The sequence below is a fragment of the Salvelinus namaycush genome, unplaced genomic scaffold (genome assembly GCF_016432855.1).
Source record: "Salvelinus namaycush isolate Seneca unplaced genomic scaffold, SaNama_1.0 Scaffold1321, whole genome shotgun sequence".
NCBI classification, from domain to species: Eukaryota; Metazoa; Chordata; class Actinopteri; order Salmoniformes; family Salmonidae; genus Salvelinus; species Salvelinus namaycush.
This window is the reverse complement of record NW_024058033.1, coordinates 35958-55099: the sequence shown is the minus strand read 5'-3', so window position 1 is coordinate 55099 and position 19142 is coordinate 35958. Positions and strand designations below refer to the sequence as shown.

The following is a 19142-nucleotide window of genomic DNA, read 5'->3' as shown; positions in this document are numbered from 1 at the left end:
GGTCATCCAAGTTAAAGGAACAATCAATACCCGTTGACTTCCTGTAATAGTTATGTCATGGCTGTTCTGTTAACAAGCGTCAGTGTTTAAAACATGGAAACTATGTAAAAAGGGTGTGGTGAAGTGAGGTCAGCTTCCCATAATTGTGACTCAATCCTTTGGCCATCCATGAAACGGAAGAGAATCCAATGTATTCCAATCCTCACAGTGTGGTTCATGTAACAACAGTCTGTGTACTTCTCAGTAACTAAGGTGAGAGGGGAAAAGGCAAGTAATAGTGTAAGCCAATAGTATGGGGCCAAATTGGAATTAAGGGGTGGATCTGTCCCACTTGAGAAATCCATTTAACTTTGTAAGCTTTCTCTCATCCTGTCTACTCTTCCTCCAAACCCTGAAGCAGCCGGCCTACACCCCAACAGGGAGTCAGAGGTTCAAGTAGTAGGGCTACACTCCAACAGGGAGTCAGAGGTTCAAGTAGTAGGGCTACACCCCAACAGGGGGTCAGAGGTTCAAGTAGTAGGGCTACACCCCAACAGGGAGTCAGAGGTTCAAGTAGTAGGGCTACACCCCAACGGGGTGTCAGTCAGAGGTTCAAGCAGTAGGGCTACACCCCAAAAGGGAGTCAGTCAGAGGTTCAAGCAGTAGGGCTATACTCCAACACCCCGCTATAGGGAGTCAGGGGTTCAAGCAGTAGGGCTATACCCCAACACCCCGCTATAGGGAGTCAGGGGTTCAAGCAGTAGGGCTATACCCCAACACCCCGCTATAGGGAGTCAGGGGTTCAAGCAGTAGGGCTGTACCCCAACACCCCGCTATAGGGAGTCAGGGGTTCACTCACGTAAAACTGAGTGAAAGGACACAGAGAGGAACATTAGCAAACTATTTCCTTTACCGTGACAACAGAGCATCCTCCCCTCCCCCTTCCCTGCTGTACAATGGCTCTTCCCCTCAACTGCCATTGTGCCATGTCATGAGTCCTCTGGACCTGTGGGAGGACCTATGGGAGGACCTGTGGGAGGACCTGTGGGAGGACCTGTGGGAGGACCTGTGGGAGGACCTGTGGGTGGACCTGTGGGTGGACTGTGCCTGTACTCCTGTGAGTGAGTTACACTCCCCCATGTAGGTCGGATGCACTGAAGTCACTAAATCACTACTATGTTGAGGTATGACTGGGTTGGGATTGACAGGAAGGAACTGACTGGAGTTCCTGTAACATGCTGAATACTGTATGTCATAATTTGCTATGCTTAACTATTGGTTTAATCTGTAATGTCACCATTGGGAAGAACCTATTCCCATAACATTCCCAAGATAAATGGAGGGACCTATTCCCCTTACATTCCCCAGAGAAATGGAGGAACCTAGTCCCCCAACATTCCCCAGATTAAATGGAAGAACCTATTCCCCAGAGAAATGGAGGGACCTATTCCCCTAACATTCTCCAGAGAAATGGAAGAACCTATTCCCCAGAGAAATGGAGGGACCTATTTCCCTAACATTCCCCAGAGAAATGGAGGAACCTAACATTCTCCAGAGAAATGGAGGAACCTAACATTCTCCAGAGAAATGGAGGAACCTAACATTCCCCAGAGAAATGGAGGAACCTATTCCCCTAACATTCTCCAGAGAAATGGAGGAACCTAACATTCTCCAGAGAAATGGAGGAACCTAACATTCCCCAGAGAAATGGAGGAACCTAACATTCCCCAGAGAAATGGAGGAACCTAACATTCCCCAGAGAAATGGAGGAACCTATTCCCCTAACATTCTCCAGAGAAATGGAGGAACCTAACATTCTCCAGAGAAATGGAGGAACCTAACATTCCCCAGAGAAATGGAGGAACCTATTCCCCTAACATTCTCCAGAGAAATGGAGGAACCTAACATTCTCCAGAGAAATGGAGGAACCTAACATTCTCCAGAGAAATGGAGGAACCTAACATTCTCCAGAGAAATGGAGGAACCTAACATTCTCCAGAGAAATGGAGGAACCTAACATTCCCCAGAGAAATGGAGGAACCTAACATTCTCCAGAGAAATGGGAAAGAACAGTTTGATCCTGATATCCAACACTAAGAGCAATTCAATAATAATGTCATACAGAATGCCATTTCATTATACGATTGGCAAATTTCAATTATATTCCTCCAGACATATTCATATTAATGTCATTATCAACATTAAATGACAGCATGAGCTTGTTGCACAAAACAGAGACTCTTTATCTTACATCTGTGAATTTTTTCTGAAGTTTTGGAATAGATGGAGTAAAATTCTGTATGTTTTATACAGGATAGTATAGGCTACATTTTTATATATACAGTGACTTCAGAAAGTATTCAGACCCCTTGACTTTTCCCACATTTTGTTATGTTACAGCCTTATTCTGAAAGGGATTACATAAAAAATGTTCCTCGGCAATCTACACACGATACCCCATAATGACAAAGTGAAAACAGGCTTTTAGAAATGTTTGCAAATGTATTAAAATAAAAAACAGAAATACCTTATTTATTATGTGACTTTGCTATGAGACTCGAAATTGAACAGGTGCATCCTGTTTCCATTGATCATCCTTGAGATGTTTCTACAACTTGATTGGATTCCACCTGTGGTAAATTCAATTGATTGGACATGGTTTGGAAAGGCACACACCTGTCTATATAAGGTCCCACAGTTGACAGTGCATGTCAGAGCAAAAACCAATCTATGAGGTTGAAGGAATTGTCCGTAGAGCTCCGAGACAGGATAGTGTTGAGGCACAGATCTGGGGGAAGAGTACCAAAACATTTCTGCAGTATTGAATGTCCCCAAGAACACAGTGGCCTTGTCATTCTTAAATGGAAATAGTTTGGAACCACCAAGACTCTTCCTAGAGCTGGCAGCCCAGCCAAACTTCGCAATCGGGGGAGAAGGGCCCTGGTCAGGGAGGTGACCAAGAACCCGATGGTCACTCTGACAGAGCTCCAAAGTTCCTCTGTGGAGATGGGAGAACCTTCCAGAAGGACAACCATCTCTGCAGCACTCCACCAATCAGGCCTTTATGGTAGAGTGGTCAGACGGAAACCACTCCTCAAGTAAAAATGAGCATGACAGCCCGCTTGGAGTTTGCCAAAAGGCACCTAAAGACTCTCAGACCATGAGAAAAAAGATTCTCTGGTCTGATGAAACCAAGATTGAATTCTTTAGCCTGAATGCAAAGCTTCACGTCTAGAGGAAACCTGGCACCATCCCCATGGTGAAGCATGGTGGTGGCAGCATCATGCTGTGGGGATGGACTGGGAGACCAGTCAGGATCGAGGCAAAGATGAACGGAGCAAAGTACAGAGAGATCCTTGATGAAAACCTGCTCCAGAGCACTCAGGACCTCAGACTGGGGCGAAGCTTCACCTTCCAACAGGACAATGACCCTAAGCACACAACCCTTCAGGACAAGTCTCTGAATGTTCTTGAGTGGCCCAGCGAGAGCCCGGACTTGAACCCAATCTAACATCTCTGGAGAGACCTGAAAATAGCTGTGCAGCAATGCTCCCCATCCAACCTGACAGAGCTTGAGAGGATCTGTAGAGAGGAATTGGAGAAACTCCCCAAATACAAGTGTGCCAAGCTTGTAGCGTCATACCCAAGAAGACTCAAGACTGTAATCGCTGCCGAAGGTGCTTCAACAAAGTACTGAGTACAGGGTCTGAATACTTATGTAAATGTAATATTTTATTGCATTTTTTTACCAATTCGGAAACATTTCTAAAAACTTGTTTTTGCTTTGTCATTATGGGGTATTGTGTAGATTGAGGGTGGAAACGATGTAATAAATTTTAGAATAAGGCTGTAACGTAACAAAATGTGGAAAAAGTCAATGGGTCTGAATATTTTCCGAATTCACTGTATATGTGCAGGCTACTTGGAATTAATTAAACATTTGTATGAAGGGAGGGGTTGTCTGTCACCACCAGGGCGGAGCGAAGGGATGACGTATGGTAAACGTTGCCATCGCAGAGTAAAGAATCCGCTATCCTTTGCATCGCTTTGGAGTAACCAGGATCGAGAGGGATCTGTAGTGGCAGGATAGCTATTATCATTGGATTAAATACATCCAATTCTTTTACATTTTTATTACACATAATACATAGATGTTTATTTGGTGGCAGCATATATTTCTCATGTAGGGATTTTGTTATTGACACATGCCACTATTGCATTTCTGCACAGCTCTCTGTGTGAGCCGTCGGTCTGTCATTACAGTATCTACAGTTTATAGCCAGTAATAAAACACATCTACCTTGACCCACCGATCTGATTTCTGGACTCTCATCCCTGCACTCAAGAGATGGACGAAGACAATCAAAGTAAGATTCACGATGATTCACTCACCGTCTCTCTTTTTCTCTGTTCCATGGTCATTTGCTTTGGTGTGTAGATGGACTGATATAGGTTATGCGCCGTAAAGCATGAGTCAATGAATACTTGTAACCACTGCATGCATTTAATCAGAAATGTATTTGTTTCCCTCTAACAGTAAGGTATTAAGAAATGCAATGGTATTTTGTCAACTGTTGTCATGAAAGGGTGTAAATATAGGTAGGGTATAAATAGCCTTTGATCATGACTCAGTTCCATTCCATTACACATAAGTCATTGGGCGAAGGCGGCTTCTGAAGTGGGGAATTTTGTTAAGATCCCAGACGCTGAACATTTAACATGCATCGCTTGCAGTACGGTTTTGGAAGCATAAGGACCTTATCTTTCATATCAGCGAGAAATCATTAAAAAAATGCTTAATTGATACACACCTTTGTACGGTTAGTGTTCCCACAAGGCCATATCTCCACGTTACAACGCTTGTTTGCTGAAAACAGACTGAAGACAAGAGGCGAACACCTGTGCTAATTAGCTGTTTAGCATCCCCCGAACACCTGTGTGTAAACTTAACTCGGGAAGTGTAGTTTCATCGGATGGAGGCACCCATAGCTGTATGGATCTGTGCAAAACTGCTACAGTAAGTGTATATATTTTTTATTGTAATGATTCTTCTCGCGGTTGAAAGGGCCATATGTTTTAAAAGCCGTGTTGCAAGCGATTATTTACGTTTTTGTAAACGTTAACGCAGCATCGGGATTGTAGATCACATGAGGCAGTCGTGGGCGAAGATAATGGCGGAGAACTATAGGGAGAAGGCAGAATGCTGCCTAGAGTTTGAGAACTAGGGTATAAAGAGCTCTAGTGGAGGATGGTTACTGGACACATTTCTTAATCATCAAGTGGGACAACAAATTATATTTATCCATCAAATAGGAGGGCATATACATTGAGTATACAGAACATTAAGAACACCTGCTATTTTCATAAGACTGACCAGGTGAAAGCTATGATCACTTGTAAGGGGGGGGGGGGCGCGCGCGCAACTCTATTAGGAAGGTGTTATAAGTTTGCTATACTCAGCATATTTATTGAACTCCGTGTGAGGAATGCGTAAAAACGCATGCAGCAATGTGCTTCTTCGTCAATTTGTCTGTTGCGCTGACTTGCTTTGAAGTTCGTGCCGGAGCTTTAAGCTAGGCGAATCTTTCCATTATAAAGCAGTTCTATTGAAACGGCTGCTCAAGGACCTGGACGGGTGAAACATATCAGATAAACGTCTCTTTTTCAACAGGAAAGTCGACTTTTGCGGTTGGAAGGCTTTCAGAACAGGCTCATTCAGTGGCACCTGTTCCGAATGGATTGATGTAAATGACAGTGCTAAACCACAGCCTGTGGTATTCAATACTGCTTGCATGATGCGAAAGAAGAGACAACCCAAGGCAGGGGGCGAAGGCCATGTATTGTAAACATTTGTCTTGAGAAGAAAAGCAGGATATCTGTTTGGGGGTTAAACTGGGAGAGTTTAGCAGACGCTGAAGAGGGGACCCTCTACATGTCTCACTGGTCCATCCTGTTGCTGTAGCGTTAACTCTCTTCACGCTCTACATAACCCTTGTCTAAACCTATTTGCCCATGGTGAAATTAAAGTGAAATTTCACTATTTTTCAACTTCATATTAATCATCTCCAGCACCGGCCCAACATCAACCTACTGAATGTGAAAATGGCGGAAGGTGAGTGTTTCCAATGATATCATTGGTGTGTATCGTGATTTTTAACCAAATATGAGTGGCATTGCCTACTAATTGGTTGATATCATTGGAAACACTTATCTTCCTCTCTTTTTTTTACTACAGAACATAGAAACGTGCCATTTTCACATATGTTGAGGTGGTGCTGGAGATGATGAATATAAAGGGACATTTCACAATTGTTCTTCAAGGTTATGCTTCCGCCCTTCAGTGAATTGGAGGGCTGTTCAACGGCTCATTCACCATTAGTATTACTCGCCATAGATTTTATTCCTATTGGTCTGTATGTGCGTATACACTCAAACTCAATGGGCAGAAAAGGAAAGATTTAAAGGGCTTGTTAACCCAAAACCTGCTCTTTAGGGAAGCAGTATCTACATGTACAATACAAGCCTTTGTCACAGCATCATATAAGGACATTGCCAATGTCAGTCATTTCCATTGTTCCCTCTGGGTTTATAGGTTTTACAGCTTTATAATATTTATTTATAATTTATGCACGATCATGCTTAAATAACTAAGCTCACACTTTGCCTATGCGGCAGTAGTCAAATTAATTTATTCAAATGTTTTCATTGATAAAGGGAATTTCTGTAAAGCACAGAGTAGTCTTTGGACCTAGGAAGACACTGGATGACGGGGGTAGCGGCATGGCGACGGGGGTAGCGGCATGGCGACGGGGGTAGCGGCATGGCGACGGGGGTAGCAGAGCAAAGAGGTTTGAGGTCCTGTGATCACACTGGGAAGATAAGTGCATGGAAAGGATTACATGTTGCACTGCATGAATTAAAACAACAGTATAGATGTAACACATGCACATTACACACACACACACACACACACACACACACACACACACACACACACACACACACACACACACACACACACACACACACACACACACAATGTCAATGCATTTATGCTGGTATGCTAAATTTACCCCAGCTAATCACGTACAACAGTGCTGGTTAAAATGCTTTTTTAATTTAAGCCAAACCCCTTCAACTGAAAATAGTGCAGTGCAGAGTGTAATGCTTCATAATGTCATGGAGCTGCACTGTGCAGCATATGGTCAAAGTTGGGGCATAATTTGTTTTCCATCAGTTGACTGCCTGGCTGCTAACTAGGAGGGGGGGAAAGGCCATGGTGTAGGATTAGGCCATGGTGTAGGATTAGGCCATTTTCTAAAATGGGCTGATAATGGCCATGCATACTGCCTCTCATGCATATAACACACACACACACACACACACACACACACATCCTCAGAGAAACTATGGCAGTGAGCAGAGTAGAATATGGAATTAATTACTGTGTGTTTACTCCTACTTCTCTACACTTGGTGCAATCCTCTGTTCTGTTTACATGCCACAAGACAGATGTCTGCGCTCACGTTGTGTGACACAGACCCTAAATCCCAAGTGTTTTATGGCACCAAGTCTATTTATAGACATGTGTAGTTAGGCTAGTAGAGTTAAAGCAGAAGTCTAACTCTACTAGCCTAACTACACATGTCTATAAATAGACTTCTGCTTTAACTCTACTAGCCTATTTATAGACTGAATGTGTAGTTAGGCTAGTAGAGTTAAAGCAGAAGTCTATTTATAGACTGAATGTGTAGTTAGGCTAGTAGAGTTAAAGCAGAAGTCTATTTATAGACTGAATGTGTAGTTAGGCTAGTAGAGTTAAAGCAGAAGTGGAAAGAAGAGAACCCACTACAATAGAGAGTTACAAATTGGCCAGTACTCACTTGAGGCAGTTTTGTTTTTGAGCCTCTAGTTCCTCTGCAGGGACACTTTCAGCTTTGCCTTTATCAGGGGGATAGAAGGAAAGTGCTCTGTTTGAATGGTGTTTTTACTAAGTGCTGTGTGTCTTGACAGTATTTTCTGTCAGGATCCTGATAACTTAGTGACTCCCTCTAACTCTCTCTCTCAACATGCTTTTCCCTAACTGACTGTGAGAAACACTAAATGGGAAACTGCTTTCCTTCCATGCTCTATGGCCTGACAATGTGTGTGTTTATTCTTTGGGGGAGGTGTTGAGGGGCAGTTGAATCTGTCAAAAGGCTTTTCTTATCAGAAATGGGCAACTTGACAGAACTGCTGGTTGCAATTAGTTTAGTAAATGATTACTTTACCCCTTTATGTTGAATTCATGGCCATTTATCAATCTCACCCTCTGGGCAAGGAAACATACATGTTCTTTGAGAAGAACATAAATACAAACTGCTTGAGTCTTTTGGGTGATGAAGTTTCATATGAATCCAGACATTAGTGGTTTCCTGCCCTTAGTCTACAGAACATGTCTATTTTGTCCGAGTTGGCCAGCAGTCTTTGTTGTGGCGGTAGGGTGAGTGGTGTGGGAGGACTTCCTAATGGAAGTCATAACTGCTATGCTGTGGGAGGCTGGTCTGTAGCTTTAACACTACCTGGAGGACCTTCTGGCTGGCACAAAGTATCTGGTTGCCATAGGTTAAATGGCTACAACAGATACAGCCAGTCAGCTAACTAGCCCATCTACTTAGCTGTTTCTCTCTCTCTGCCCTTCTGGTTTGTTAGAGTAAGTCCTGTTTTCTTTACCATCCTGTGTCTTACGGTCTTCCTTCCACACTGTATCTTTAAGAAGACAAACATTTCTTCTTTGCGGGCCATCTGATACATTTTATATTTAAAGCCACAAAGAAGGTGTTGACTTGATTCTTTTGAGATGACCAAAATGAGAATAACTGTTTTTTTCATCCTTAAAATAGCCTTTTCAGGCCTCCTACCATGTTGCCTTATTCAACAGCTTAACAGGAGATTTAGAAACATTATTATGCAAATTTGGACCATTTAAGATGTAGTTTTATTGTATTGTGGGACAACATTGAAGGATTAGGCTAGACAGTAGACACACACTCCCCTTAAGGGGTGAGGAATCATTGGCACTGCAGACTTGGTTTAAGGAGGGATTGAGACGGACTCATAAAGTATTGCAGTACTGCTGCCTCGTCTGTAGAGAAACACCATGTATGGAATTGATTTTGGGAAATACTGTTTCATTGCAATGGAAGAGAGGGTAGACTAGCACGTACAACTGTCTGGAAGGGTTGGCATGTACCACAGAATTTTGTTTGGATGCAGTATATTGCCCCGACTGTTTGAGTTATAGAATGAGGAGAACGAGACCGGGATGGAGTAGAGTAGAAAATACACTACCGTTCAAAAGTTTGGGGTCACTTCGAAATGTCCTTGTTTTTTAAAGAAAAGTTGTTGTCCATTAAAATAACATCAAATTTATCAGAAATACAGTGTAGATATTTGTAAATGACTATAGTAGCTGGAAACGGCTGATTTTAATTACTATTTTTTTTTCATATTTTTTTAATGGAATATATACATAGGTGTACAGAGGCCCATTATCAGCAACCATCACTCCTGTGTTTCAATGGCACGTTGTTAGCTAATCCAAGTTTATCATTTTAAAAGGCTAATTGATCATTAGAAAGCCCTTTTGCAATTATGTTAGCACAGCTGAAAACTGTTGTCCTGCTTAAAGAAGCAATACAACTGGCCTTAATTCGGCTAGTTGAGTATCTGGAGCATCAGCATTTGTGGGTTCGATTACAGGTTGAAAATGGCCAGAAACAAATAACTTTCTTCTGAAACTCGTCAGTCTATTCTTGTTCTGAGAAATGAAGGCTATTCCATGCTAGAAATTCCCAAGAAACTGAAGATTTCATACAACGCTGTGTACTACTCCCTTCACAGAACAGTGCAAACTGGCTCTAACCAAAATAGAAAGAGGAGTGGGAGGCCCCGGTGCACAACTGAGCAAGAGGACAAGTACTTTAGTGTGTAGTTTGAGAAACAGACACCTCACAAGTCCTCAACTGGCAGCTTCATTAAATAGTACCAGCAAAACACCAGTCTCAACATCTACAGTGAAGAGGTGACTCCGGGATGCTGTAGAAGGAAAAGAGGGAAGGAGAAATATCAAAAGAGGGAGACCACACTTTCCTTGAGTAATATGCATCTTATTTCACTACTAGTAGGGGAACTAAATGGAAGCAGATCCAGTATTAAGGAGATGGCGAGCGGCTACATAGATGCTGGAGGCTACAGGGTTTGTGCTTCTTGGCCAGACTAGGTAAGTGCTGCTCTCTGGAGCCCTCAACCCTGAGAACACAAGAATGTAGAACCAGAACACCTCTTTGGAATTCACAGGCCTTCTAAAAGGAGGAGGTGTGCTGTGCTTGTATTTTCAGGGATTCTGATAGGTGTGCTTTTAGCTACACTATGTACAGATTATGTATAGCTTTTTACAAACATCCACCCTAACTACACAACATATAACACAGACATCAATAAACGTTGTAGGTGTTCGGTGACTGTTTGTCTTTTAAGCCTCCAGCAGGTCAGCCAAAGACAATGTTACTCTGCCCGGTAAGACTAGACAAGCAACAACATCCTGGACCTCCACATCAAATCCAATATTTACATCATAGAGGTGACCCTGAGCAGATGTTGGATATAAGGGGACATGATGTCCGGACAGAGGGAGGGACCACCCGGACGGATGCATCACCCACTAGTAGGGGTCCGCTCCCGAAAACAGCAGATTAAACAATGTAATCAGTGGATGACAGTTTAGTTTAACCCCCCAGTACTAGATCCTAGATCTCTCCTGAGTCCTGACCCACAGAGGCAGCTAAACCCCAAGATATTACCCCTCAAAATCTTTGCTGTCCTCTCATGCAATGATGTGAGATATTACTGGAAAATAATGGTACAGTGATCACATTCACAATGCACTTTATCTGGATCCACAAAGCAGTGAGGTGTAACATTCCCAACTATTGAAAAGTTCATACAGATGCCAGATCTTACGATCATGAAAATAAACCCCTTAAATTAACTGCACTGACTAACATAGACACTCATCATAACCCCTTGGCTTGTTCTGTACTAATCATGCCCCACATTCTGGTGTCTTGACATACTGCCAGGTCACATCACCGGACTGCTAAACAAGACTACAGATGTTTGTTACTGTGTCCATGTTATCACTGCCAACAACCTCTCTGTGTATATATCACACTTCCACTGTGGTCTTCAGCCCCATGGTCAGATTGGGATTAAGAGCTGTGGGGGTTAAAGCCAGCTGGCAGCACCAGTGTGCATGTGTCTGTCTATGCACGCCTGCATCTGCGTTTGTGCATGACGTGTGTTTGTGCCTGCATGCGTGCGCGCATGTGAGGCTAGTGAGGGGAGCCGAAGGGGTATAAAGTTAAAAGGATTGGTGACAGCAGGCTTCAGATTAGGGTTTTGAGCCAGAGGCCACACTGACAGCCTGCATGGCCTGTATCTCATCCCATCTCCCTGCTCTGTGACAGCCTGCCTGGCCTGTATCTCATCCCATCTCCCTGCTCTGTGACAGCCCGCCTGGCCTGTATCTTCTCATCCCATATCCCTGCTCTGTGACAGCCTGCCTGGCCTGTATCTCATCCCATATCCCTGCTCTGTGACAGCCTGCCTTGCCTGTATCTTCTCATCCCATATCCCTGCTCTGTGACAGCCTGCCTTGCCTGTATCTTCTCATCCCATCTCCCTGCTCTGTGACAGCCTGCCTGGCCTGTATCTTCTCATCCCATCTCCCTGCTCTGTGACAGCCTGCCTGGCCTGTATCTTCTCATCCCATCTCCCTGCTCTGTGACAGCCTGCCTGGCCTGTATCTTCTCATCCCATCTCCCTGCTCTGTGACAGCCTGCCTGGCCTGTATCTTCTCATCCCATCTCCCTGCTCTGTGACAGCCTGCCTGGCCTGTATCTTCTCATCCCATCTCCCTGCTCTGTGACAGCCTGCCTGGCCTGTATCTTCTCATCCCATATCCCTGCTCTGTGACAGCCTGCCTGGCCTGTATCTCATCCCATATCCCTGCTCTGTGACAGCCTGCCTGGCCTGTATCTTCTCATCCCATCTCCCTGCTCTGTGACAGCCTGCCTGGCCTGTATCTTCTCATCCCATCTCCCTGCTCTGTGACAGCCTGCCTTGCCTGTATCTTCTCATCCCATCTCCCTGCTCTGTGACAGCCCGCCTGGCCTGTATCTTCTCATCCCATCTCCCTGCTCTGTATCTTCTCATCCCATATCCCTGCTCTGTGACAGCCTGCCTGGCCTGTATCTTCTCATCCCATATCCCTGCTCTGTGACAGCCCGCCTGGCCTGTATCTTCTCATCCCATCTCCCTGCTCTGTGACAGCCCGCCTGGCCTGTATCTTCTCATCCCATCTCCCTGCTCTGTGACAGCCCGCCTGGCCTGTATCTTCTCATCCCATCTCCCTGCTCTGTATCTTCTCATCCCATCTCCCTGCTCTGTATCTTCTCATCCCATCTCCCTGCTCTGTATCTTCTCATCCCATCACCCTGCTCTGTATCTTCTCATCCCATCTCCCTGCTGGGGCCAGTGGGGTGACTGGGTTCTACTTTTCTATAATACTACAGTTTACGGAAAACCTACAGATTAAAAAAAGAAAATGTATACTGACAGCTGATAGTCATCACCCTCTCCCCCTAAAAAGAGGTTTACCAGTAAGCCAAATTTAATAGACTGCTTTGCATCTGTGACACACAGGAAGAACATGATAGACAATCAAATTCTCTCCTTGAGAGGATACCCTGATACCTGTCTTGATAAAGCTTCAAGACAGAAGCCAGTTACTTAAATCTCAACAAAAACAACAACTTCTCTGTGAACTATATACTTACTTTCAATGATGGCCGTAATGACATCAGGTCTATTGTCAGTTAACACTGACATGTATACTATCATCAGACTCCTCTGACTTCCAGAATCCACCCTTATCACCTATAAATGATCAAGAAATCTATCAAACATATTGGTTAAATCAGATGTGGTCAGAGAGAGAAGAGGCATTCATAAAAGGATGTTTCCTGTAGATCATGTACTTCCTGTAGCGCCATAAGGAAATGTTCTAACTTAGTATGCCCTCAGACTTCTAGGACCTATGAGATACGGTCATGTAGAACTTGCACTACTAATAGAGTTATTTATATGTTAGTGTTCTTGTAATAAGATGTATATTGAAAAATCATTCTGCGCCTTAAAAGTACGCCTTGGAGAACATAACTCCACTATCAGACATCAAGATATCACCTCGCCAGTTGCGAGACACTTTATAGAACAAAATCCTTATATTAATGAATTGCTTTGGATCTAAAAAGTTCATCCACCAGGCAGGATGTGATTACGACAACAAATGACTTAAACGAGAAGCCATGTAGGTAGATCAATTAAATTCTGTATCTCCACATGGTGTAAACACAGAACTAGACTTCACCTCCTTTATAGGCCGCATTTAGGCTGTTATACAAGAACACTGTCCATATCAGATTTTGCATATCGTTGATGAGTCAGTCCAACTATTTATGAACGACTGTGCCTGATGTCCTTTGTGGTAAGCTATCTCAGGAATTGATATCATTTATCCAAGTGAGGAGACACCTAAGCCAATTGATTCATGAATTTCTCTTCGAGCCCACTCCCACACCTTATAATTCTGTATTTCTTTGTGACTAACTTGTAGACCAGAAAAGCACCTGTTCAGTTCTTTATAAATGCTGTTTTGAATTAAAAGAAAATTGTACTTGCACACTGAAGAAGACTGCAAAGCCAAAACGTCAGTGTACGCTATCCCTGATGCATTGGGAAAAACCATAATAATGAAATGAGCTTTATGCAACATGTTTTTGATTGCGGACCCATTCCACCTTATGTTTGGGTGACGGGGTTCTCTCATGCTCCAACACATTAACAGACCAGGCTGTGACCATTACCCAGTTTAGCTCTTAACATGGGAAGTTGGCTCATGTACAGTCTGTAAGTGAGAATGGGATTTGGTCTAAGTTCCACTGGTCAAGCTGGGATGAGTGGTGGTTTTAGTGTCACTAAGGGTCTGATTTTATGATTTACTACACTGTCCAGTCCAAAAAGTGGCAAGAATGTGATGAAATGTACACTTTTGGGTTGACTTAACAATGTTTTGAGGGGGGCTTTCTGCCCTCAAATGTATCACCATCCCATCTGAGATTCTGTTAGGTGCTCAGTCAGATTTAGGTTCTGTATCATCAGCTACCCTAGTGGCAGAGGGAGGGTAGTGAACAGTTGGTCATTTTTGGGTGAGGACCTCATCGTTGAGATTTGAATGATATTTTTTTTGGGGGGGGGGGGGGGGGGGGGTAAATGAGGGTCTGCTCTGTGGTGCACATGTTGGAATTTATTTAACCCCCCCTCTGCCCCCTGCTTTGCACCCACCCAACCCAAGCCATCAGTCCCCACACTGGAGTAGAGCTCATTCACTGTGTAGCTCTTACAGTGGTACTCAGCTGAAACTCAAATGAAATCCGATTCAGATACAACTTTGACATACCTGTGGCACCTAGACCGTGCAGAGTGGTGAAGAGACATGAACCGATAAAAGGACGACCGTTTTGTTGATAAAGGAACCATTCAGTTGTTGTGACTGTCAGAGCTCTGGACCCTGCTAGTTTAAAAAAAACGACTCCTCTGTCTGCCGACTGGAGACTACTAAACTCATTCTTTGGATGAGACGGTGGGCAGTTGCCAGGAGGGATTGAATTAGCAATATCATTTGTAGACCCCTATTTTCATGTTTAATGTCCACTACCACTGGACCAGAAGGGTCCATTTTATTACCCATTTAAATGTACCTTCCCGACCTTTTGCCTTGCTTGTTGATCTGATAAATGAAGGTGTGTTTTGTAGGGTGACGTAATGGTCAGCGCAGATGTGGTGTAGGGAGGCTTCTGAAGGCAGCTCAGCCTCACATCTAGCCTGGTTAAACCAAACTGAATGCTGTACTCACATGGTGTGCTCAGTCTGCAGCATTCAGTCTGGTTTAACCAGGCTAGCTCCCATTCACCGTCTCATTAACATCCATGATGAATCCGATCAGCCAGAGATGAGTCTTCCCAGACGCTCATATTAACCTGAATACAGACATCCTCAGGCCTCAGACAAAACCAGGCTACATTCTCTCCATGCAGAATGTCATCCATCCAACAAGCAAATGATGAGAAATAACATGAGTCTAAAATATTTGTGGTTAAAAGTAATAATGAAATTTGCATTGGATGATCCACATTATGATTGAAATAGACACGAGTGGGTTTCTGGTGAAACAGATTTCCTGTGATCTTGGGAACAATAAGAAAATACAGTAGAGTGGTGAAATGGAACATGTCATTTATATCATAAATAACATTGTGCCACTTCAAACTTTTGTTATTTCTCAATTGAGAGCTGCCTGCTGTGCGTCAACTTGAGACTTAAATTGAAACTAATTGCATCAGTAACAGTTCCAGTAGTTTGTATAACCAAGGAGAGGTTGACCCTGAGGTTAGCCAGCTAATTAATGGCTCTATTTTGATGTTGAGCTCCAGTCAATGATTATTGTCGCTCTACATCCCTTATGTTGTCATACAGCAGCACGTAGCCTACTATCATGGACCAGAAGGAAGTCCCTTAACTAGCTGTCTCACTACCTGACTCCCTGAAAACCTTACCCCCAGTCCAACCCGGACACAGGACTACATACGCTAGTTAGGAACAGTCATTTTGACGTTACACAGGCTTTTGTGTTATTGATTGCAGCCACGATATTAATAACAATGTTTGGACCTAGACATGTACAACCTCGTGCCAAATGAGTACTAGGCCTCTCTTGAGCTAGGCTTCCTTGTTCACTTTTAATTGGCAAGACATTGCTTTAGTTCTGTATAAAGGGAAGCTCTGAAGTAAAGACTGTTTCCACAGCTCGTATATGCAGTGGCTTGGCTGTGATATCAGGCTTGTCATGTTCCTGCTTTATGAAGAGGCTACACGCCCACTAAATATCTATCTGCCTCTTAGCTGGGGTAATGAAGTGGGGTCACAGAGACCCCTCTCTGGTGGTTACACACACAGAGAGATATGTTTCACTCCAGCTCTAAGACCCTGGGTGGGTAGAGTTGAGGGCGAAGGTTGCGTTAATGAAAAAAATTCACTTTCAACGAAATAAATTAATCTGGATTGGTTTTATTAATATAATAGTCCCCCAAGCATTTTAAAAAGGGTTGGAAAACACTGTCATGTGGAATAATTAAGACCGTTAGCCTTTTTTCCCACTAATTAAGACGTATTAGATTTTATTATTTCTTATTGTTGCATTGTCCATAAGGAAACTGCCAGTAAGCATTTCGTTGGATGGTGTATACCATGTGTATCCCGTACATACGACTAATAAAACTGTAAACTTGTATCTGCTTTGATGCGTGTGACTCTGGATAAACTGAGTGAAACGGTCATAGTACTGTAGCAGGCTTAATTAGTTAGTGTAACGGTCATCGTACTGTAACGGTTGATAGTTAGTGAAATGGTCATGGTACTGTAGCAGGCTTAGTTAGTCAGTATAACAGTTATGTTACTGTAGCAGGCTTAGTTAGTCAGTATAACAGTTATGTTACTGCAGCAGGCTTAGTTATGTTACTGTAGCAGGCTTAGTTATGTTACTGTAGCAGGCTTAGTTAGTATAACGGTTATGTTACTGTAGCAGGCTTAGTTATGTTACTGTAGCAGGCTTAGTCAGTCAGTATAACGGTTATGTTACTGTAGCAGGCTTAGTTATGTTACTGTAGCAGGCTTAGTTAGTATAACGGTTATGTTACTGTAGCAGGCTTAGTTATGTTACTGTAGCAGGCTTAGTCAGTCAGTATAACGGTTATGTTACTGTAGCAGGCTTAGTTATGTTACTGTAGCAGGCTTAGTTAGTATAACGGTTATGTTACTGTAGCAGGCTTAGTTATGTTACTGTAGCAGGCTTAGTTAGTCAGTATAACGGTTATGTTACTGTAGCAGGCTTAGTTATGTTACTGTAGCAGGCTTAGTTAGTCAGTATAACGGTTATGTTACTGTAGCAGGCTTAGTTAGTCAGTATAACAGTTATGTTACTGTAGCAGGCTTAGTTAGTATAACAGTTATGTTACTGTAGCAGGCTTAGTTAGTCAGTATAACAGTTATGTTACTGCAGCAGGCTTAGTTATGTTACTGTAGCAGGCTTAGTTAGTCAGTATAACAGTTATGTTACTGTAGCAGGCTTAGTTATGTTACTGTAGCAGGCTTAGTTAGTCAGTATAACAGTTATGTTACTGTAGCAGGCTTAGTTATGTTACTGTAGCAGGCTTAGTTAGTCAGTATAACAGTTATGTTACTGTAGCAGGCTTAGTTATGTTACTGTAGCAGGCTTAGTTAGTCAGTATAACAGTTATGTTACTGTAGCAGGCTTAGTTAGTATAACGGTTATGTTACTGTAGCAGGCTTAGTTATGTTACTGTAGCAGGCTTAGTTATGTTACTGTAGCAGGCTTAGTTAGTCAGTATAACAGTTATGTTACTGTAGCAGGCTTAGTTATGTTACTGTAGCAGGCTTAGTTAGTATAACGGTTATGTTACTGTAGCAGGCTTAGTTAGTCAGTATAACAGTTATGTTACTGTAGCAGGCTTAGTTATGTTACTGTAGCAGGCTTAGTTAGTATAACAGTTATGTTACTGTAGCAGGCTTAGTTATGTTACTGTAGCAGGCTTAGTTAGTCAGTATAACAGTTATGTTACTGTAGCAGGCTTAGTTAGTATAACGGTTATGTTACTGTAGCAGGCTTAGTTATGTTATTGTAGCAGGCTTAGTTAGTCAGTATAACAGTTATGTTACTGTAGCAGGCTTAGTTATGTTACTGTAGCAGGCTTAGTTAGTATAACGGTTATGTTACTGCAGCAGGCTTAGTTATGTTACTGTAGCAGGCTTAGTTAGTCAGTATAACAGTTATGTTACTGCAGCAGGCTTAGTTATGTTACTGTAGCAGGCTTAGTTATGTTATTGTAGCAGGCTTAGTTAGTCAGTATAACAGTTATGTTACTGTAGCAGGCTTAGTTAGTATAACGGTTATGTTACTGCAGCAGGCTTAGTTATGTTACTGTAGCAGGCTTAGTTAGTATAACGGTTATGTTACTGCAGCAGGCTTAGTTATGTTACTGTAGCAGGCTTAGTTATGTTACTGTAGCAGGCTTAGTTATGTTACTGTAGCAGGCTTAGTTAGTCAGTATAACGGTTATGTTACTGCAGCAGGCTTAGTTATGTTACTGTAGCAGGCTTAGTTAGTCAGTATAACGGTTATGTTACTGTAGCAGGCTTAGTTAGTCAGTATAACGGTTATGTTACTGCAGCAGGCTTAGTTATGTTACTGTAGCAGGCTTAGTTAGTCAGTATAACGGTTATGTTACTGCAGCAGGCTTAGTTAGTCAGTATAACAGTTATGTTACTGCAGCAGGCTTAGTTAGTCAGTATAACAGTTATGTTACTGTAGCAGGCTTAGTTATGTTACTGTAGCAGGCTTAGTTATGTTACTGTAGCAGGCTTAGTTATGTTACTGTAGCAGGCTTAGTTAGTCAGTATAACGGTTATGTTACTGTAGCAGGCTTAGTTATGTTACTGTAGCAGGCTTAGTTAGTATAACGGTTATGTTACTGTAGCAGGCTTAGTTATGTTACTGTAGCAGGCTTAGTTAGTTAGTATAACGGTTATGTTACTGTAGCAGGCTTAGTTATGTTACTGTAGCAGGCTTAGTTAGTCAGTATAACGGTTATGTTACTGTAGCAGGCTTAGTTAGTCAGTATAACAGTTATGTTACTGTAGCAGGCTTAGTTAGTCAGTATAACAGTTATGTTACTGCAGCAGGCTTAGTTATGTTACTGTAGCAGGCTTAGTTAGTCAGTATAACAGTTATGTTACTGTAGCAGGCTTAGCTATGTTACTGTAGCAGGCTTAGTTATGTTACTGTAGCAGGCTTAGTTATGTTACTGTAGCAGGCTTAGTTAGTCAGTATAACGGTTATGTTACTGTAGCAGGCTTAGTTATGTTACTGTAGCAGGCTTAGTTAGTATAACGGTTATGTTACTGTAGCAGGCTTAGTTATGTTACTG

At 42.8% G+C, this 19142-nt stretch overlaps 1 protein-coding gene across 1 annotated transcript in view; it reads left to right on the top strand.

Moving 5' to 3' along the window:
* Positions 1-970: 970 nt before the first annotated feature.
* Positions 971-19142, top strand: part of LOC120036383 (cytohesin-3-like) — a gene marked incomplete at its 3' end in the record, with an annotated part of 35828 nt that continues 17656 nt past the window's right edge. Inside the window, exon 1 of the mRNA XM_038982853.1 lies at positions 971-1100. Coding sequence (XP_038838781.1) covers positions 971-1100 — 130 coding nt within the window. The remainder of the gene's footprint in view (positions 1101-19142) is intronic.